The sequence below is a fragment of the Delphinapterus leucas genome, chromosome 2 (genome assembly GCF_059928025.1).
Source record: "Delphinapterus leucas isolate spDelLeu-1000000601 "Yukka" chromosome 2, BTC_Dleu_Yukka2, whole genome shotgun sequence".
Taxonomy (NCBI): domain Eukaryota; kingdom Metazoa; phylum Chordata; class Mammalia; order Artiodactyla; family Monodontidae; genus Delphinapterus; species Delphinapterus leucas.
In genome coordinates, this window is record NC_143130.1 from 24020808 (window position 1) to 24044221 (window position 23414).

The 23414-nt window shown below is 42.3% G+C and overlaps 1 protein-coding gene across 1 annotated transcript in view; it reads left to right on the forward strand.

Annotated features, from left to right (window-relative positions):
* SFMBT2 (Scm like with four mbt domains 2) overlaps positions 1-23414 on the forward strand; it is a 209663-nt gene that overhangs the window by 4049 nt on the left and 182200 nt on the right. The window contains exon 2 of the mRNA XM_022580255.3: positions 16316-16467. Within this exon, the coding sequence (XP_022435963.1) occupies positions 16368-16467 (100 nt within the window). The 5' untranslated portion in view covers positions 16316-16367. The remainder of the gene's footprint in view (positions 1-16315; positions 16468-23414) is intronic.

A 23414-nucleotide genomic window follows, 5' to 3' on the forward strand; every position in this document is an offset into this window, starting at 1 on the left:
GCCCCGCGCTCCGCCCCGACTCCGGAGAGTTTGTTCCCCGCGCCGCGTTTTGTCGGTTCCAGCGGCGCAGCCGCGGCGGATCCGAGCCCACTGGTGGGAAACTGCCTCCGACGCGGGCAGACCCTGCCTGAATCCAGATCCATCGCCGCCGCTCTCTACCTTCCCTCACCCTTCCACCCTTGCACCGTAGCGGAGGGACCCGGGGGACCGATTGGCGTGTCTGTACCAAGCAAATGGACCCAGGTTTCACCAGGTCGGAGAAAAAGCGAAAACAGGCTCAAATTCGGCCCCGTTTCCTGGGAAGTCTTTGGGGGTGGGGAGCGAGGTGGAACGAGTAGGTGGGGGGGAGGGGAGAGGCCTTGGTGGTCAGATAGAATTGCTGGCTAGGCTGTCCTTTGAGAGAGGAGATCTGCTACTTTCTCCGTTCGAAGCATTAAATTTGCACACACTCTGCTTCCTCCTTTCCATAAATAAGTAGTCTCAGATTTTTATCTTAGTTCATTGCTGGGACCCTGCCGCTGCCTGGAAGGTGGCGGGGGTGGGCGGGGGACCATACACCCATGCGCACCAGAAACCCTCCAGTCCCCTACCCAAGCTGTGCGCAGAACCCATTCCAGGGCCAGTGGAAACCACTGCCCAGTGGCAGGGCGATTCAGCAGCCCTTACCCCAGAGAAGAGTTCCATCAGCCAATCTGTCTTGATGTGTGTGGTTCTAGAAGTGCCAGCTGAGGCCTGCAGGGGTGACAAAGGAGTATTTCCCATTTCCCATTAGGTTACCCACATCTTGAACCTCAAACAAGCCATCTGCTGGGACATGAATTTCACTAATGATGGGAGTAATTGATCAGAGAGGGCTTTTCCTCTTCATGTTTTCTTGCAGAAATTGTGGACTAAGTTTTTGGGAAACCTTGCTGGTTTCCCCAAACCAGCTTTATGATAACTAGCTTTATGATTCTTGACTTAAAAAAAAGAAGCTGGAAGCAGAAGAGGGACCTGAAGAAAGGGGAAAACCATGGTGATTTTTTCCCTTTTCTCTTAAGACTTTCCTTTGCTGTCCTGGGAGTGCTGTTGGGTCATCAGATCCCATTTTGCCCACTCTAGTTGAGGAGGCATTTTCCACCTTTCTCTCTGTGCCATTGTCCCCAAAGGACTTGCGAAATCTGAGCAAAAATGCTGGGTGATGGAAACATTGCTCTGAGCAGTAAGTGAATGAGACTTCCCTTGAATTGATAGAGGGTGCTTTTGGGATCAGAGAAGCACATGTAGTGAAAATGCAGAAGATTTCAAAGTAAAAGAGTTCTTTTTTTTAAGTAATTTGAACAAAAATAGTCTACTGTGGAATTTGAATTACCTCCAGTTCTAGTATTAGATACCATTTCTTTCTTAGTATTTCACTATTTTTGGAACTTTTGGAGTTCCCGTAAGAGTGTAGAGGCCATAAAGGAGAACTTGTAAAAGGTTCTTGTCCCCCAAAGAAACTACGATCCATAGTTCAAGACACAGTCAGTGTTTTTTTTTTTTCTGACTGTTCTTACATCGACATTGCCCTAGTAGTAACTTACTGTTCCCATTCTACAAGTAAGAAAAACTGGTTAGGGAAATGATACTTGTCATGACAAACCATCTGTGCATTTGTAGTGGTGACCCGTGATCTGACAGCTCTGTTTTGTAAGGAAGATTCCTGACAGAGGAGGAGATGACAGAATCAGGAAGAAGCCTGGCTTCTAGTTTCAGCGATGCTTCCATCTGGCTGTATGACCTTGGACGAGTTACTGGATGTCATCTTTCTGAGCCTCAACTTCCATATCTACATAATAGGTGCTTTGGACTGGAATCTCACTCAGAGATCCCCATGGTTCTATTTGGGGAAAAAAAAGAAAGATCTGTGGTTCAACACATCTATGCAGACCTGCTCAAGTGATTCATCTTTCAGACTCTTGTCCGGAAGATAGGGTGGAAACATTACTGGCCATCAATACAGAGGATGTCTTTGAACGTAGGTCACTGTGCAGAAGTAACGTGGTTATTGTTAAGGGATGCAAGTTCCACACGGGGTCATGATTTCACTTGTGCTCTGGAAAAGGAGAGGTGTAGAGAAAATTGAGGCACACCACTCTAGCCTTCACATATAATCCCAATAATGGCAGGGCCTGGGCCAGGTCATAAAGAATACAGGCCATAAAGAAAAACCTGATTTGAGTTTGCTCTAATAATTCCTAGGACTAGAAGGGGCCATTCCAAATAGCCCTCTCTACCCCGCCTGCCCAGACAGGGTGTGTGCTTGGACCTTATTCAATTATATTCATAGTGCGGGTGGATGGCTGCAGCCTCCAGGTAACCCAGCCAGTGAAAGAATCAGATCTGACCCTCCATTTTCCATTCCTGCCCTTCAGTCTGGGCCACTGGGCAAGTACTTCCTCTCTTTGTAAGACTGATAATGTCCTGGGACATTCTTAGAAAACTTGGTCTTGTTGGCTAAACCAAGTGTTGGCTGTTTGGAGGTCCGTATAAATAAACAAGATGTTTATAGACAGGACAGTGTATCATAAATAAGGGAAGATACCCAATATAGAGCTTGCGGTCTAAGAGGGAATGTTATATGATTTATATAAAGTTATCAAATAAAATTCTTAAAGGATTGGTTTTGCATGATCAGTACAGCAGTGTTCTGATTAAAAGTTGCCACCATCCTACTCCCCATCTGGTTAGCCCGTAGAGAATTTTAAAACGTGCTAATTCTTCGCTATACATTGATAGTTAGGGTCCTTCATGTTACCGGTAAGATGATACTCACGACTCTAAAGGTTTTGCTCTCTTGTCAGGTAGGTTTCTATTCTTGTGATAAGATAGATGTCTTTGACACTGATTTAAAGAAAGAATCCATTGTGCTTTTGGTTTCATTCTTTTTGATTTTCTTAAAAACAAAAGTGACACATTTTGGTAGATGCCTTGCATTTGGTGAATTCTGAAGTGTCAGCGAGTGGCAAAGAGCATCAGCAGTTGTGACTACAAAGGAGGGGTTTGGAGCTGGTGGGACGCGGGAAGGTGGGACAGATTTGTATCCTGTGCTATTTTTCCCCCTTCAGTTGTATTGGCTGAGAAAAGATACCTTATAAGGTTATTTAAGCATCCTTTCTCCTAAATTTGGCAAGTTGTTGTTTTTTTTTTGTTTCATTTAAAACTGAATTATGAACTCAATCACTTTCAGCTACAATACGAGCATCTGAAATTCCAAGCGCAAGTTCCTACAAAGTCTCCTGCAAAAGATAATTCAAACAGATGCTCGCTGAAAAAACACACATTTGGATTTGAAAGGGTTGTGGGATTACTCTGATTTGGAATTATCTGTTTACTCAGACTAATATTAAAAAAAATAGTAATACTTATTTAAGCATCTACTATTTGCCAGCCACTCTTCGAATTGTTTGTATTTGTATATCCTCGATTTTATGAGTGTTGTCACCTCCATTTTGCACATGGGGAGATGGAAAGGGAGCCTGAGTCACTTGCTAGCAAGTTTGAGCAAGAGAGAGAGTGAGGATTTGAATCCTAGTCTTAAACTGTCTTGAAACTGTGTATATTGATTATCTGCTATGTGTGAGACACAGCCTGGCAATTTAAGTACAATAGCTTATTTAATCATTATAGGTGAGTGCTGGTATCTTTATCGGTAATTTATTGAGGCTTTGGGGAGGTTATACAGGGCCACACAAATAGATTTGTTTTTTTAAAATATTTTATTGAAACAGTAAGACTAGAGCATTTTCCTTTTGCATTCAGTTCAGACAGTCATGGGAGAACAGAGCTTAAGTCACTGTTTTTAAATTTTGAAGTGAAATTACGCGGTGTTCCTGGGTTGGGAAAGAATGTTGTTCATAGTCACGTGATTTGACCATTAAAGCTTTGGAAAGTGTTGAATTTCTGAAATTTCATCTTGATTTAAAAAATAATTGGGAATTCCCTGGTGGTCCAGTGGTTAGGACTCGGTGCTTTCCCTGCTGTGGCCTGGGTTCAATTTCTGGTCAGGGAACTAAGATCCCACAAGCCACGTGGCGCGGCCAAAAAAAAAAATTGGCTTTAATATAAGTCTGTTTTCTTCCCCCCTCCTCTCTGAAAGACATTACCCACCAATGAGGGTGAGAATAAGTTTAAAAATGTAGAAGTAGTGGAGAATGGAAATCAAACAGACAGCATGGAAAGCTGGGGAAGGAAGTATGAATTTTCCCTTCTAAGTAGCATTGGCCACTCGTGAGCACAGTCTCCTAGATTCTACTGAAGTTCTTGATGTTTTATTGGATTATTTTCTTCTGTGGTATGAAACTGAAGATAAAACCCCAAAGCTGTTCTCCCTGGGACGTCTAGGTCAACTCTGCTTCTCTTTGCTCCTGGGTCATCAGCTCCTTGCAGGCTCCTCCAGGGGTGAGTTGACGTCACGCTTGAAGCTGACAGCTCAAAGCCAGCTCCACTTACCCTATGTGAGTGGAAGTTGATTTCACTTCCTTAAAAGTCAAGTTCTGCCAACTCAAAGTAGCTGGATTTTCATAGAAAGTGGCTTTGGCATCATTTTAGAAAGTGCACTAAAGATGGTGTGAATACACTATGGCCGGATAGTCAGAGTGAACCAGTCTTGGGAATTTAGAAACCCCAGTTCTGGTTCAGAGCTTTTCATGTGATCTTGGTCCAGTGGGTAAGACTCTGTGCTTCCACTGCAGGGGCCGCGGGTTTGATCCCCGGTCTGGGAACTATAAGATCCTCCTGCATGTCTCTCAGCCAATAACAACAACAAAAAAGAGTGGAGTGGTAGAAACATCTAGGGGGATGGAGGGAAAAGCACAGTGCCACAATTTCGGTTGGATTCCTCTGGTGTTTACATACATTTCTGTAGGGAAGACACTGCCTTTCTAAGGGCAGAGAAGTGGACAAGGGCAGCTTTAGAATGAAGGTACGTGGGGGGGTGGGGGGGGAGGTGAGGGTTTATCTGGAAGAGAGCTAACCTGTGTCTTTGTGAACCGGAGGACAGAGGTCTGGAAGATGATGTTCAGAAATCCAGGGTGCCGATGTTTTACTGTTCCAGGCACCCCACTTGTTTTCTTAATTAACATCATGGTTGATATTAACTCACTAGGTTAAAGTTCATCTGCTTCTAATCATAGTTATTCTTTTTTTTTGCGGTACGCGGGCCTTTCCCGTGGCGGAGCCTCCGGACGCGCAGGCTCAGCGGCCATGGCTCACGGGCCCAGCCGCTCCGCGGCATGTGGGATCTTCCCGGACCGGGGCACGAACGCGTGTCCCCTGCGTCGGCAGGCGGACTCTCAACCACTGCGCCACCAGGGAAGCCCCATAGTTCTTCTTTCATAATGCATCATCTTTTATTTGTAAACATACAAACCACAGATGTAAAATCACTACCCCAACCTCTAGCTGTTTGTTGCAGGCTGATGGTTGGACCCTATTTTGCTCATTTTGCCCAGATCGATTTGCTAAGATTTCCACTGACCCGTCAGCCTGATTTTGGTCCTTTTTGAATGCTGCAGGCCTCATCCTGCATATTTTGTCTTTGTCCATCTTATTCTCAGTTCTCAGCCTTAATTTTCCACGTGGCCTAATTAAGAAGAGGCTTTTTAAAGCCCCAGAAGATAAAAAGATGTGTGTTGGAGAGACTTACCTCCCAGGTTTTTTGATTTTTGTTTTTTGTGTTTTGGGGGGCTGATTTGTCAGATATTTATCCGGTGGCAGGCGACAGGGAGAGGGCTCTTCTAGCTGAGTAGAGTTCTGGGAGGGGTCTGTCAGCCAGGCCCAGAGTCTTCCAAGAAGCATTAACCTCAGTGTGCTAACGAAACAGAAAAGAAAGTTATGCAGAACATAGCTGGTGATGCTTCATACTGAAGCTGACAATTTCCAAGATCCTTCAGGGCCACACGCCTAATGGATTGAACCCCTGCCAGATGTGCTCCCCTGATTTCGGGGAAGGAGATGTGAACAGCTGGATGCCATCATTTATTTATTTACTTTTTATTGGGGTAGAGTTGTTTTACAATGTTGTGTTAGTTTTTACTGTACAGCAAAGTGGAGTTCCCTGTGCTATATAGCAGGTTCTTATTAGTTACCTATTTTATACATATTCGGGTATATATGTCAATCCCAGTCTCCCAGTTCATCCCACCCCCCAGATGCCGTCATTTTAGTGAAGGCTGATGGTTATGGAGCAACTCGTTTTTCTCTGCTCCCCTCTACCTTGGTCTCCAGCAGTCCACAGCACTGTTACTAAAAACAGCCAACTCTGGAATCAAACCTACCAGCCCTGGTTTTCTGTGTTTTTTGATGTTCTGCTTGGAGACCAGAGAGTGGCTCAGTGGTAACAGAATGTTTGGAGCCTTGAGTTTTGGTTCTTGTCATTTATTGTCTTTAAAACTTTAACTTAAATATGCTTTATTCTTCCCAGCCAGCTGCAAAATGCAGACTGCCCTCTTCCCCTTTTCGTCCCTGCACTGTGAACTAGAGCGGCTTTGGGCAGCGTAGCAGATTGTACACTTTGAGTAGCCAGCTGGGCATTGGGGACCCGACCCCCGCTCTTTTACGAAAGCTTTTGGGATCCAGTTTAGACCGTGGTGACTGTTTCCTTTTTTGAGCCTTTATTCCGTCGGAGCGGATGCTATATTGTTCTCTCCTACTACACACACTTTTAACCAGGAAGGTCTGGGAAAACCCAGATTTCCTGAAATGTTTGAGGGGGAGGGGAGACTTTAGGAGGCTTCTAGAACAGTCCCTGTGTTTCACAGATGAGAACAGTGTTGCTTGTTGTTGCAGTTAAAAAGGCCAAGAGTACATTCTGCTAAGTGATGGTTACATTATGGGGTAAAACCGGATCTTCCGCAGTCTTCGGTAGGGTTTGTTACCTTTCCCAAGTTCTTTATAACCAAAGTAAATGAGGGTGTTTTTCTTGACTTTGCATAATGATTTGCAGTTGGATGGGCTGCACTTATTACTGTCTTATTATTTACTATCTTATTACTCTAGTACATTTCCTTTCTGCATTTAAATGATATCACTGATACCATGTGATTGGTGCCCAGTTTTATGCATACGTATCTATGGCTTAAAGTCAGCACCTGAAATGCTCTTCAGTTCTTTTTGGAATCCTCAGCTCCGTTGCAGAACCCTGCAGGCCGCGGTGACTCTCTGGCTGCATCCTTCAGAGGTGGGCTTGCAGAGTCCTGATTGGTACTTTTCATCGTCGGTGTCTTAGTTGATGGCAGGATGACCGCGTGGTATCCCCAAAGCATCACTGCTCTGCATCTGTCTTGCTCGTAGTCATCTGATTCTTAAAAATCCCCTCAGAAAATTAGATACTGATGATTAGATGTTATCTATGCATGTCTAGCTTACAGAAGGGTCCTTTGTAAGATTTCTTTACTTCTTGAGTTCTCATGACTGTACATACAACACATGGGCTAGCTTCCCTAAAATGACTCATATGCACACGTGTGTGATGTGAGATGCAATTCTCCTGTAGAATATGAGGTTACTTAGCTTTGTTACAGCCTTGAATCGATGCTCGAATTCATTCCTCTTCATATTTGTAGGTGACGGGGAAATCCTATGTTTGGAGTTTGTCCAAGATGTTAGCACTAAATGTCTGCGTTAATTCTGAAACATCATGCTTCTTTGATAAGGTCCCACAACCAGGCTCTTCTGTGTCAAGTACTTCATGTCAGTCATAAGCTAACCTAAGGTTGGTGTTTACCTTTGTGGCTTGGAAGTACATTTCTGGTGTAAGAAACCCTGTATCGCTACCTTGATGCAAAGACTGATTGTATAGTAGATTTAATTGGGTCTTTCAAGGCCTCCGCGTATAGTAGATTTAACTGGGTCTTTCAAGGCCTCCGCCGTCTTGACAGTAAATAAGTAGTGAATCATACATAAATAATTGATAGGTAAATAGTTAATAAATAAGTAAATGAACTTCCAGGATGGGGCACAGCTCGTCTGCAGTTGGGTTAGGTGTTCTCTTCTCTCGAGCGAGTAACTTGGAAGGCTCATTTTCTCATGCCCGCTTCTGAACGACCGATTTTGCTCCGTCTGGAGTGATACACTTGCCGTTTGGTTGGGAGGTTAAGAGGTGACAGTTAAAATCATGAATCAGAAGACACAATTTGCTATTGTGGGAATCGTAGGCCACCGCCAGCCCTGGTATTCCTTCCTCAGCCTCCTCGTATCCCCTACATCTCTTATTTCCTAGGACGGAGGTATGAATCGGGATGTGAAAAATTAGCATTTCTTATGCTGGGGCAGCAGTATGTGTCAGATTTCAATCTATTTAGAGTGAAAACCCGATGAAAACCAATTGCAAAATGGCCAGGAGATTGTGGTCCTAATCAAGGTAAATCAAGCTCTGAGCATATGGTAGATGGCAAAATTCCATGAACCTTGTGCCCCAGAGAATCAGTTCGTCTCCCTTGATGATGGAATCGGGAAGGCCTGTCTCTTCTGAGAGAGGCTGTGTTGGCTGGTGAGAGTGGGGAGAGCTGGGCTTCATCCTGCATTGTTAACAGAGTGATCTGCGTGACAGGGTGCGTGTAAATAGAAGGAAGCCTTCCTTGATAAGTGCCTGGGCGCTTAACCCCTCTTTGCATCTTCAAAGCCATTTACAAATATGGGACTTGCAGATACTCTTGTGATTCCAGGCTGTTATTTGCATGTTGCTTCTTAGGGAAATGGAAGCAGTGATTTTCAGAGATCAGGTTTTGGTCACAACGTGGGTTGTGCATCCTTCCGAATCCTCTGAGATTTTCCATTTTGATGGAAATGTTTGGAAAGGTCTTAGCTCAGATTAGGTGTCCTGTGCTCGTTTTGAAATTCCTGGAGTGTGAAATGAGGCCGTTTTCTCTGTGATTTAGACATGCTAGATTTCCAAGGGCAGCTAGAGTATGTCTGGAATTCCATAAGCTTTTAGTTTAGGCCTTCACTTTTAATTTTCAGTTTGGGGAAGAGTCTCTCTTCAGAGTCACATAAAAAACAAAACAACTGCAAACCTTTTTTTCCCGTTTCTGAGTAGCAAGCTTGAAATTGTAAGCATGTTCATTGGTAGGAAAATTGCCCATTCCTTGAACTAGTTTAAGGCAGGTCCCTTTGAAAGGACTGGATAATTGGGTAACTGAAAAGAAATGCGACATTTCTTTCATTGCTATTCTAATAATGCTCACTGGAGTGAGTCCTTCTGAGTAGTATGCCTTTGGACCTTGCCTTCCGATGAATGGAGAGAAGAATGATTTCCAATGCTAAGGTATCTTCATTAATCCAATGTAAAGTTTCACTTTTTCACCTGAACTTTGAGAATTTTGGTTTCAGAGTCTAGTTGTACAATGATAGTTTAACATTTATCACGTCTAATAAAGAAATCAAGGAGAAAAATGGGGTACTGGCACTAGCTTAGGGAAAGGAGAAAATTTATTGACACACGTCTGGAGATCTGAAATTGGGGCTGCACAGCTTTTTAGTGTTTTAGTGGATTTAGGAGGGAGACCTTGTTTCTCAGAGCCTATGCTGCAGGGAAGAAAATGACTGTGTTTCTGGGTTGTTCCCTTCTAAACCAGTGTCAGTAGGCGGGAGACCCCCTCCCAGCCCTCGTGTTAGCATATGGGAGAATCCTCTTCTGTGTAATTTGACCAACCTAAGAGCAAAGACTTAAAGACACATTGGGGTTTCCTTTGGGAAGGACGCAGCTGGGTCTCTGTGCAGTGGTTCCCAAGGTGTACAGTCTTCACCCCTGCGCACTGAGATGTCAGTCAGCCTTTTCATTCCCCACTCATAAACGTGAGAAACCACAAAGTATTACCAGACTTCTGAGGTAGGCAGCTAATATAAAACAGTAGAGACCAAAACTAACCAAGGGAGAAAAGTACCTGCTCTTACAAAGGGGAGAAGAAACATCTTACAAAAAAAAAAATCGTGAATGGCCTCAGGGATATAATAGAAGATTTTACATCTATGGAACAAGGTAGGATGGAAAAAGGGAATATTCAAAGAGTTAAAAAGAGCCTCTTGAAATTAGATTGTAAAACTCCATAGAAGAGCTAGAAGAGGAATTCAAGGAAATACCCTAGATGGTAGGTTAAAGAGTAAAGGGGCATAAAAGGGAAAATGAGGGGGATTAACGAGATTCAACATTGGAATGAATATTAGAATGAAAGAACAGAGAAAACGGAGGGGAGGAAATTGGCAGTAATTCCAAGAAATATCCTGGAACTGAAGAATAGTTTCCAATCTTGAAGGAAGTCATTCAGAGCCCCCAAGCCACAAGTAGATCACCATTTGGTACCTCATTGTGAAATTTCAGAACATCAGAGGATCTGGTCATTAGGATGGGACCAGACTTCTCAACAGTGGAAGCTGGAAGACAATGTGGGGAACCCTCACAATTCTAAGAGAGGATGTTTTTCCAGTTTAGGATTTTTAATTGACATCTAGGTGATTACAATGTTGTGTTAGTTTCAGGTGGACAGCAGAGCGATTCATATATATATTTATATATATTTGAAGGTTCTTTTCCATTATAGATTATCACAGGGTGTTGACTATAGTTCCTTGTGCTATATAGTGGGTCCTTGTGGTTTATCTATTTTGTATATAGTAGTGTGTATCTGTTAACCCCAAACTCCTAATTTATCTCTCCCCCTGCTTCCCCTTTGATAACCGTAAGTTTTTTTTCTATGTCTGTGAGTCTGTTTTGTAAATAAGTTGATTTGCATCGTTTTTTAAAATTCCACATATAAGTGATATCGTATGATATTTTCCTTCCTCTTTCTGACTTACTTCATATAGTATGATAGTCACTGGGTCCATTCATGTTGCTGCAAATGGCATAATTTCATTTTCTTTTTTGTGGCTGAGTAGTATTCCATTGTATATATGTACCACATCTCCATTATCCATTCATCTGTCGATGGACATTTAGGCTGCGTCCATGTCTTGGCTATTGTAAATAGTGCTGCCATGAACATTGGGGTGCACGTATCTTTTCCAAATTAGAGTTTTGTCTTTTCCAGATATATGCTTGAGGAGTGGGATTGCTGGATCATATGGTAAAGAATATTTTTTACCCACCTAAACTATGGGTTAAAACGTGAGAACAGGTTAAAGACATTTTTATGCAAGGCTGCACATGTTTCTACTAAATCCTTTCTTAGGAACCTTTTGAAGAATGTGCTCCATCAAAAGGTGGGAGAAAACCAAGTGAGGAAGACCTGGGACACAGAATAAGAGGAGAATCTCATAAAAGAAGTGAAGAAAGATCTCAGGATAACACCTGCTACCAGGCATAGAAGGCAGTTAGTCTAGATTAGAGCAGAACAGAAAGCCTTGGTAGAAACTACTTCAAGATGAAATTAAGAAAATACCTATATATCTCAGTTTATCGAGAGATTTAGACAGTGAATGGAAAAATTGGCTTTGAAAGGGTGAAAAGTATGTAGAAAGCTAAGGTCATGGAAGAAACAAGGCCATCATTAACTCCAGGGAAAACTTGGGTGAGAAAGGAAAAGTAATCATAGTGCACCACATGGATCTGCTGTAATGTCTTTATAGAGCCATAGTAATGGGATCATACCTATTAGGAGGATGTATATATGTATGTATACACACACACACATATATATGAAAAGAGAGAGAGGTGATGTGAGTGGTAGAGTATCACCTGATAAAGACAAAAACTGCACAATTAATAAGTAAGCTGTTATTCAGAGATGAGATGAATGCCAAAACAATCCGCTAAAAGAGTTGGAAGTGATTGCCTCAAGGAGGAGAAGGGCAGGAGACTGCTGTTTCTTTTTCTTGTGGGGGGAGGGGTGCATCATGTACAAGCCTTGTAGAATGTTTGGCTTTTGAAATTATATGCAGACATAACTGATATAAGAAATCACCTGCTAGTCTAGTATATCTCAATAAAGCTGGGGAAAGTATCTGCTAGGAATGAGGGACCTGACACAAAGAGTTCCTAGAGATGATGTGATCCAATCTCCTCTTGACTCTTGAGAAAACTGAGGCCGGGAAAAAATAATTTGTCCAGATACATTGCTGCACGAAGAGAATGGCTCTGCCATAAACAATCAACACAATAAGTTCTTGGTACTGTAACTCTTATCGAACTTTTACGGACAACAAGCTCACCTGACTTCAGGCAGATGGTAAAGCAAATCTTGACTTTGCAAAACAATGGAATTCAGGGAACAGGTATTCTATAAGGAAAATGATTTATAATGCAAAGCTAATGCACGTTATTTAATGCAAAACCATTTCTACAAAACCCAACCTTCCTCTCCCCACATTTAAATGACTTTGCAGAAATATTATGTGCTCTACTGTACTTATGATAGATACATTTTGGTGAGGAACTATTTTTCTCTCTCTAAGCAACCCAGGCAAAAGGCTTCCTTTAATAAAGCAGTGGTTCTTAGGATGTGGTCCTTGGACCAGCAGCAATCAGCATCACCTGAGTAGAGATAGCAGGTGAGTAGCCATTATCCCAGATCTACTGAAGCAGAAGCTCTGGGCAGGGGGCCCAGCAGTCTGAGTTTTGATACGCGCCCCCCAGGAGATTCTGCTCTTCCTTAAACTTTGAGAACCCCTGAAATAGTCGATGACATTAAAGGCAATGCTGACCCCCGACTTCTTTAGAAGTTAGGCTCATGGGGGTGAGTCCCCACTGCGTGGGGATCCTTTTTCATTTCCTACAGACCTCATTCTCCTCGAGGTTTAAGCACCTTGGTCAGGATTTAATGTGAACTGCGACTTTTTGGGGGGTGGTGGTGCAGAATAAACCAGAGGCAGCCTTTGGCATTATTGATGAAAAACTTAGAGAACACCCTGAGTTCTAGAGTACAATCCAAGCCTCCTAATTACAACCTTATTACAAAGGGGCGTGGTCCTTCTCGGGTGTATTTGTTGAGGTTTGGGATTGGCTGTGTATCAGGGACCGTCAGATAGAGCCGAGTAAACAAGATAGAAGCTTATTTCTCTTGAAGTAGTCGTCTGCAGCTGATGGCAGAACCAAGCTCTGCCACCAGTGGGGCCTTCCTCTGCGTGACCTCAGGTGGCTCTGGGGGTGACTGGTAAAGGCCCACCCCTCCACCAAAGCGCGTGACCTTCTGGTTGAACTCATTCGCTCCGCAGACTTCCCACTGGCCAGAACAGAGCGGTGCGACCACATGCCACTTCGAGGATGGCCCGGCAGTGTTTATTTTGGTTAACTAGCTGGTCCTCCCTGCACACAAAGGAGGAAATGGAAATTTGGGGTGGGAGATGCTTAACAGCCTCTGGTGCACGGTCATTTCTACCTGTGTGCAGGTTCTGGTACATTCTGTGCGCAGTAGAATGCCGTGTGATGATCAAGCCATGAGTCTGGGTTCCCAGGCCACGCGAAACCTTTGTCACCCCTTTATAAACCTACCTTAAATGGCCCCAAGTTCAGTGATTGCTGAACTAAGGATGGGGGAATGTATAAACAGTCATAGTTCCTATTTTGCTGACTTTTCTGAAAATTAAAGGAAAGTTTGGTGCGTAGAAACACAGTCTTGTACATGTAAGAATTTCATGGATGGTAAAGACAGGGTATTAAAAACCCAATGGGGTAGGAATGGATTATTAACTGCGGGATGTGGTCAGCTCAGAACTGCACCGCACAAAGTATTTGAGCATAAACATATGGGGACATAGGTTAAAAATGTAAAACTTGAAACCCTAGGGAAGTTAAACTTCTGGTATCTTACAATGGGGGAGGACATTTTAGGAATACAGTTTTTAGAAGAAATAATGTGAATTATGGATTGGACTAAGTTAAAAAAAAACAGCTCACGTTCCGTACATATATCAGAAGGACCCACTAAATGGAGAATTGGGGAAAATACCTGCAAGAGTTTTGTGGGATAAGATACGTAGAGCTCTTAAAAATCCATAAAAAATACCAACAAAGTTAAAATGTGGGAAGGATGTGAGGTATGTGAGAATGCATGGTACAGTGTTCATAATGGTGAAAAATAAAAAAACAACTTAATGGCCAGCAGTAGGGGAATGGTAAGTAAACAACCTGTTCATATTATAATAAAAGTCATACAATCATTTCAAGTCAGGTTTTCAAAGAATTTTAATGATGTGGGGAAAATGCTTTCTATGTGATGTTTAAATGGAAAATGAATTAAAATTCTAAATTCCATATGAAGTAAAAAAAAAAAAACCCACAGAGAAGCTATCAGGAGGAGATACTATAAAAATAAAAGAGATTATCCCTGGGTGTTAGAATTACAAGTGATTTTACTTTGTTCCTTTGTAATTTTATTTTGCAAGGCTTCTAAAGAGAGTACAAAGTTGTATACCTTTTATGGGAAGGCAAAAAGTAAACATTGCCAAGAAGACGAACGGTGACATGTCATTTGCCAAAATAAATACATTTTTGCAACCTGGGGGTAGACAGAGCCTTGCCACTTGCCCTTACAGAATAATGTGGGGTTTTGGTATTTATGTCGTTGCTTTTGACTTCTATTTAAAATGATGGGTCTGGTGCATTTAAATTGATCTTATTTTATAGTCACCGATTACCTTTTTATAGTATCTAGTTAGAGGCAGATGGATAGAGTTGAATCAATAGGAATCTTAAAAACTTGAAAAAAGTAAACTTTTTTCCTCCTTTAATAAGGGCTTGACTGATTTACTAATAGTTAGGTTTATAGATTTTTCCTTGAAGAAAAACTTTCTGCCTGGTTACATTTTGAGGTGGAATGATTTTCTTGAATTTGTAAATGAATGAAAAAAGCAATAATAGTATAACATAACTTAGCTGCTAAGACTATTTCTCTTTTGAAATTGATGAAAACCAGCACATTCACTGAAAGCCTACTACATTAGGAAGATTGTGATAAAAGATTTGTGGAATATTATGGAGAAACTGCTCAGTCTCCTTTTGAAGTTCCTTAGGTTTTAAAATTCCTATTTTCTCTTTTAACTAGCTCGCTGTACTACAACCTTCAAGAGAGCCAAGAATTGGTGATGATTTAGGACATGTTCCAAACTCAAATACAATAAACTCCTGCCTGCCTAGGCAGTGGTCTAGCTGCTCACTACGGCAGCTGCTAGCCACATATGGCTTTAAAATAGATATATAATGGAATATTACCCAGCCATGAAAAAGAGTGATATTTTGCTATTTGCAACAACATGGGTGGACCTGGAGGGTATTATGCTTAGTGAAGTATGTCAGACAGAGAAAGACAAATACTGTATGTTATCACTTATATATGGAATCTAAAAAAATATAATAGACAAAGTGATATAACAAAACAGAAGGAGATTAACAGATGTAGAGAACAAACCAGTGGTTTCCAGTGGGGAGAGGGGATGGGGTAGGGGATTAAGAGCTACAAACTACTATGTAGTAATTTGTCAGTTTTTGTCTTAATCATGGGATGCCCTACCAGTTGGCACGTTTCTGTTCTTAGTCTGTTTCCATTCAGCCTCCCCTTGTCTGTCCATCTGTCTGGCATGCAGCTGCCCAAATGATTTTTCTGAAACAAACCTGATCATTTCCCTTCCTGGAATGAAACCCTGCAGTGCCTACTCCCACCTGCAGAGTGAAATGCAGGAATCAGGTCCTTATTTTGGCAAACCAGTCCTGAGTGGCTGACCCTTAGTAATGACTGTGTCTGGGTATTTCATGGGCTGTGATGTACACAAACTAGATCATAGGGTTCGGTGAGAACCGGCTATAATTTTACCTGTTTTCCCACCCACTCTATCAGACTGTAAGTGTGAAATAGCCATGTTACTACAGGAAAAGTCCAGTTGGTCAAAAAGCACGTTATTTGCAAGCATTGATTCTTTAACTGGTTTTGGTAACGAATCACCTGTGAGACCGCGGACACCTTACCTGTGTGTGGGGATGCTGGGGTGGGGGCGTGTTCCTGCTTCACAGCATCCAACGAGAGAGGAGGGAGAAGCAGGGTGGTGGAGTGTCTTGCCAACGCTGCCAAGGTAGATTGGGGGTTGGCACATCGATTCTATTTATTGGTGAAAAACGTGTCCATCTTAGGGGTGATGATGACCTGTAGAAAGTGGATGCTTCTGCTGTGCTGTGACCTTGTTGTTGACCGTGTGTAGGTATGTGCTCTTTAGTCTTCAGTCCTGGTACTTTCTGTTACATGACATTGCATTTTGCCTGTTGTAATGAAATGGTAGCAGCTCTGATGGGACACCGTTATTTTTGGAGAGTTGAAAAACGAGTGAATACAATTACAGTGCCCTGATTTCTGTTGTTGTTTGTTGCCCTTAGGTAACTCTTCCTTCAGGATGAATTAAGAGAGGACAATCCATAGTTGTTAAGAATGGAGAACAGCGTGTCAGCTTCTAGCATGCGGGACCCTTCGTCTTCACCCTTGGAAAAACATCAGAGCTCAGCTGACCGTAATGGAGATCTTGATTCAGGTGCGATTTTGTTTTCTGAATGCATTTGGCCTTTTGATGTCTTGACCAATATCTTCCTGAAAATGTTTAGAAAATATTGCGGCAGTATTCTAGACCTCACATACTGCCTGTTCCTGGGATTTGTGGGCACGTTTATAAGCATATAGCAGCTCGAAAGTTATGCAAAATTTGGTTAGAAATACTGGGCACAGTGGGCTACGTTATAGTGAGGTGACCCATCACTTCAAAAACTGAATGGCTTTATGATCCTGCAATCCCACTCCTGGCCATATATCCAGACAAAACTATAATTCGAAAAGATACATGCACCCTAATGTTCACAGCAGCACTATTTACAATAGCGAAGACGTGGAAGCAACCTAAGTGTCCATTGACAGATGAGTGGGTAAAGGAAATGTGGTACATATATACAGTGGAATATTATTCAGCCATAAAAAAGAATGAAATAATGCCATTTGCAGCAACATGGGTGGACCTGAAGATTGTCATACTAAGTAAAGTAAGTCAGAGAAAAACAAATATATATCACTTGTATGTAGCATTAAAAATAGTACAAATTAACTTATTTACAAAATATAAACACTCAAAGACAAAGAAAACAAACTTATGGTTACCAAAGGGGAAAGAGGGGGAGGGATAAATTAGGAGTTTGGGATTAACAGATACACGCTACTATATATAAAACATATAAACAACAAGGACCTACTGTATAGCACAGGGAACTATATTCAGTATCCTGTAATAAACCATAATGGAAAAGAATCTGAAAAAGAATATATATGTATAACTGAGTCACTTTGCTGTACAGCAGAAACTAACACAACATTGTAAATCAACTATACTCCAATAAAAAGAAAAAAACTCCATGGCTTAATGCAGTAACTGTTTATAAATGGTTCACACTGTTGGAGCACAGTCAGTGGATGCTCTGTCCCACGAGTCATCCCACACCCTCTTATAGGGCTGCCATCTCAACATGGTGCTTCAAGGTTTATCCCTGTAGGGGATGAGCAGGGCTGCAGGGTCTTGAATCAGCAATTAAATACTCTAGCACAGAAGAGGCTTTTGCTCAGAACCTCTTGACCAGAATCAGTTGCGTGTTTCTTTTTTTTTTTTAACATCTTTATTGGAATATAATTGTTTTACAGTGTTGTGTTATTTTCTGCTGTATAACAAAGTAAATCAGCTATATGCATACGTATATCCCCGTGTCCCCTCTCTCTAGCGTCTCCCTCCCACTCTCCTTATCCCACCCCCTAGGTGGTCGCAAAGCACCGAGCTGATCTCCCTGTCCTGTGCTGCTGCTTCCCACTAGCTATCTATTTTACATTTAGTACTGTATATATGTCAATGCTACTCTCTCACTTCCTCCCAGCTTACCCTTCCCCCTCCCCATGTCCTCAAGTACATTTTCTACATCTGTGTCTTTATTCCTGTCCTGCCCCTAGGTTCATCAGGACCATTTTTTTTTTTTTAGATTCCATATATATGTGTTAGCATATGGTATTTGTTTTTTCTCTTTCTGACTTATTTCACTCTGTATGACAGACTCTAGGTCCATCCACCTCACTACAAATAACTCAATTTTGTTTCTTTTTATGGCTGAGTAATATTCCATTGTATATATGTGCCACATCTTCTTTATCCATTCATCTGTCAATGGACAGTTAGGTTGCTTCCATGTCCTGGCTATTGTAAATAGTGCTGCAGTGAACATTGTGGTACATAACTCTTTTTGAATTATGGTTTTCTCAGGGTATATGCCCAATAGTGGGATTGCTGGGTCTTAATGGTAGTTGTATTTTTAGTTTTTTAAGGAACCTCCATACTGTTCTCCATAGTGGCTGTACCAATTCACATTCCCACTAAGAGGGTTCCCTTTTCTCCACACCCTCTCCAGCATTTATTGTTTGTAGTTTTTTTGATGTTGGCCATTCTGACCAGTGTGAAGTGATACCTCACTGTAGTTCTGATTGCATTTCTCTAATGATTAGTCATGTTGAGCATCTTTTCATGTGTTTGTTGGCAATCTGTATATCTTCTTTAGAGAAATGTCTGTTTAGGTCTTCTGCCCATTTTTGGATGGGTTGTTTGTTTTTTTGATATTGAGCTGCATGAGCTCAATATATTTTGGAGATTAACCCTTTATCAGTTGCTTCATTTGCAAATATTTTCTCCCATTCTGAGGGTTGTCTTTTTGTCTTGTTTATGGTTTCCTTTGCTGTGCAAAAGCTTTTAAGTTTCTTTAGGTCCCATTTGTTTGTTTTTATTTCCGTTTCTCTAGGAGGTGGGTCAAAAAGGATCTTGCTGTGATTTATGTCATAGAGTGTTCTGCCTATGTCTTCCTCTAAGAGTTTTATAGTGTCTAGCTTTACATTTAGGTCTGTAATCCATTTTGAGTTTATTTTTGTGTATGGTGTTAGGAAGTGCTCTAATTTCATTCTTTTACACTTAGTTGTCCAGTTTTCCCAGCACCACTTATTGAAGAGACTGTCTTTTCTCCATTGTATACTCTTGCCTCCTTTATCAAAAATAAGGTGACCATATGTGCATGGGCTTATCTCTGTGCTTTCTATTCTGTTCCATTGATCTATCTTTCTGTTTTTGTGCCAGTACCATACTGTCTTGATTACTGTAGCTTTGTAGCATAGTCTGAAGTCCAGAAGCCTGATTTCTCCAGCTCTGTTTTTCTTTCTCAAGATTGCTTTGGCTATTCGGGGTCTTTTTTGTTTCCATACAAATTGTGAATTTTTTTGTTCTAGTTCTGTGAAAAATGCCATTGTAGTTTAATAGGGATTGCATTGAATCTATAGATTGCTTTGGGTAGTATAGTCATTTTCACAATGTTGATTCCTCCAATCCAAGGACATGGTATATCTCTCCATCTGTTTGTCTCATTTTTAATTTCTTTCATTAGTGTCTTATAGTTTTCTGCATACAGGTCTTTTTTCTCCTTAGGTAGGTTTATTCCTAGGTATTTTATTGTTTCTGTTGCAGTGGTAAATGGGAGTGTTTCCTTAATTTCTTTTCCAGATTTTTCATCATTAGTGTATAGGAATGCAAGAGATTTCTGTGCATTAATTTTATATCCTGCTACTTTACCAAATTCATTGATTAGTTCTACTAGTTTTCTGGTAGCATCTTTAGGATTCTCTATGTACAGTACCATGTCACCTGCAAACAGTGACAGTTTTACTTCTCCTTTTCCAATTTGGATTCCTTTTATTTCCTTTTCTTCTCTGATTGCTGTGGCTAAAAATTCCAAAACTATGTTGAATAATAGTGGTGAGAGTGAGCAACCTTGTCTTGTTCCTGATCTTAGTGGAAATGGTTTCAGTTTTTCACCATTGAGAATGATGTGGGCTGTGGGTTTGTCATATATGGCCTTTATTATGTTGAGGTAAGTTCCCTCTATGCCTACTTTCTGGAGAGTTTTTATCATTAAATGGTGTTGAATTTTGTCGAAAGCTTTTTCTGCATCCATGAGATGTTTATATGGTTTTTCTCCTTCAATTTGTTAATATGGTTTATCACATTGATTGATTTGCGTATATTGAAGAATCCTTGCATTCCTGGCATAAACCCCACTTGATCATGGTGTATGATCCTTTTAATGTGCTGTTGGGTTCTGTTTGCTAGTATTTTGTTGAGGATTTTTGCATCTATGTTCATCAGTGATATTGGCTTGTAGTTTTCTTTTTTTGTGACATTTCTGTCTGGTTTTTGTATCAGGGTGATGGTGGCCTCGTAGAATGAGTTTGGGAGTGTTCCTCCCTCTGCTATATTTTGGAAGAGTTTGAAAAGGATAGGTGTTAGCTCTTCCATAAATGTTCGATAGAATTCGCCTGTGAAGCCATCTGGTCCTGGGCTTTTGTTTGTTGGCAGATTTTTAATCAGTTTCAATTTCAGTGCTTGTGATTGGTCTGTTTATGTTTTCTATTTCTTCCTGGTTCAGTCTCAGGAGGTTGTTCTTTTCTAAGAATTTGTCCATTTCTTCCAGGTTGTCCATTTTATTGGCATATAGTTGCTTGTAGTAATCTCTTATGATCCTTTGTATTTCTGCAGTGTCAGTTGTTACTTTTTCTTTCAAGTTGGAGAAAGGACAGCCTCTTCAATAAGTGGTGCTGGGAAAACTGGACAGGTGCATGTAAAAGTATGAGATTAGATCACTCCCTAACACCATACACAAAAATAAGCTCAAAATGGATTAAAGACCTAAATGTAAGGCCAGAAACTATCATAGAGGAAAACATAGGCAGAACACTCTATGACATAAATCACAGCAAGATCCTTTTTGACCCACCTCCTAGAGAAATGGAAATAAAAACAAAAATAAACAAGTGGGACCTAAAGAAACTTAAAAGCTTTTGCACAGCAAAGGAAACCATAAACAAGACGAAAAGACAACCCTCAGAATGGGAGAAAATATTTGCAAATGAAGCAACTGACAAAGGATTAATATCCAAAATTTATAAGAAGCTCATGCAGCTCAATAACAAAAAAACAACCCAATTGAAAAATGGGCAGAAGACCTAAATAGACATTTCTCCAAAGAAGATATACAGATTGCCAACAAACACATGAAAAGGTGCTCAACATCACTAATCATTAGAGAAATGCAAATCAAAACTACAATGAAATATCATCTCACACCAGTTAGAATGGCCATCATCAAAAAATCTAGAAACAGTAAATGCTGGAGAGGGTGTGGAGAAAAGGGAACACTCTTGCACTGCTGGTGGGAATGTGAATTGGTACAGCCACTATGGAGAACAGTATGGAGGTTCCTTAAAAAACTACAAATAGAACTACCATATGACCCAGCAATCCCACTATTGGGCATATACCCTGAGAAAACCATAATTCAAAAAGAGTCATGTACCAAAATGTTCATTGCAGCTCTATTTACAATAGCCTGGAGATGGAAACAACCTAAGTGTCCATCATCGGATGAATGGATAAAGAAGATGTGGCACATATATACAATGGAATATTACTCAGCCATAAAAAGAAACGAAATTGAGCTGTTTGTAATGAGGTGGATGGGCCTAGAGTCTGTCATACAGAGTGAAGTAAGTCAGAAAGAGAAAGATAAATACCGTATGCTAACACATGTATATGGAATTTAAGAAAAAAAATGCCATGAAGAATCTAGGGGTAAGACAGGAATAAAGACACAGACCTACTAGAGAATGGACTTGAGGATATGGGGAGGGGGAAGGGTAAGCTGTGACAAAACGAGAGAGTAGCATGGACATATATACACTACCAAACGTAAAATAGATAGCTAGTGGGAAGCAGCCGCATAGCACAGGGAGATCAGCTCGGTGGTTTGTTACCACCTAGAGGGGTGGGATAGGGAGGGTGGGAGGGAGGGAGATGCAAGAGGGAAGAGATGGGAACATATGTATATGTATAACTGATTCACTTTGTTATAAAGCAGAAACTAACACACCATTGTAAAGCAATTATACTCCAATAAAGATGCAAAAATAAATAAATAAAAGAGGAAAAGAAAAGAAAAGAAAAAAAAGCCTTGGCTATGGGGGCGGAGTTTAGGCAGGGGTGGAACTTAGGCAGGGGCGGGGTTTAGGGTGGGGCTGGACCTATGCGTGTGGGGGTGGCGTTGGAGCATGGGGCGGGGCCTTGGCTCAGGACCCTGAGAGCTGGAAAAGGCCCTGGGGGTGGGGCCTCCGCTCAGGACCTGTGCGGAAGGGGAGAGGCAGCATGTGGAAAGGAGAGCCTCTGGAGCGTGGGGTGCCGGAGTTTGGAGGTAGGGCCCTGGGCGAGGGTGTGTGGTTGGGGTTTAGGCCCAGCGCATTGGAGGGGGTCTCAGGGTGTAGAGGTGGGGCTCTGGGTGGGGGTGTAGGGGTGCGGCAGGAGGGAGGCTCCGAGGGCAGAGGATTAGGCCCGGGAGCCCAACAGGCTCCGGTGCCTAAGTGGACACGGAAAGCCCTGGCCCCGTTCCCTTCCGTTCCTTCACGGCCCTCCTCCACTGTCTTCCCCAGAGTCTCCCCTGTCGCCGCTGGACCCCTAACCATGGGTGGGACCCGCTGGGTGTAGGAACTCCTCTCCTCCCCCAGCCGCCCCTCAGGGGTGCCGGTCCGGGTTTCCGGCCTTTACTTTTGCTCCCCCTTCCCTCCCTCCCACTCCCTCCGGACCCACGTGGCTGGAGGGGGCCTTGGTGGGCAGAGGCCCGGCATCTCAGCAGGTTCCTGGGGGCCCAAGTGCGCCGGGGAAACCTGGCCACGCTCCCTTTTGATCCTCTGCCCTCCCAGGGGTTCCCCAGTTCCCCGCTTCGGGCATGGGATCCCTTCCCCTCCCTCAGCCGCTCTTCAGGGGCGCCAGTCCCGTCCCGCCTCCACTTCTCCTCCCCCTTCACTCGCCCGAGGCCCCACATCCTACCTGGTCACTGAGGGCTCTTCCCGTCCCCTTAGGTGTCCGTGGTCCCCCACTGGTGCCTGGTAGGTGCCCTAGTTGTGAGGAGACGCGAATTTTGCGTCCTCCTAATAGCAATCTTGACTCCGCCTCCAGTTGGCGTGTTTCTGCCACTGCAAGGGAGGTGGGGAAAATAGAATTTTCCCCCATGTGCCCGGAAAGAGAGGGCAAGAGGATCTGCCCAAGCATCGGATGCCCCTTCCCAAGACCCTTTCTTTTTTTTTTTTGGCTGCACTTTGAGGCTTGTGTGGTCTTAGTTCCCCCACCAGGGATTGAACCCAGACCACGGAAGTAAAAGCGCTAAGTCCTAACCACCGGACTGCCAGCGAATTGCCCCTAAGACCTTTTGAAAACCTGGAAGGAATCTTTCAGAAAAGTGCATGACGTAAAAGTATTTAGGTCATGTGAATTTGCACTAAAATATTTCTCCTTGTAAGAAATCCCAAACAAAGCAAAAAGCAATCTTTGATTGAATTTCATGTTTAACCAAAGAATTTATAAATGTAACT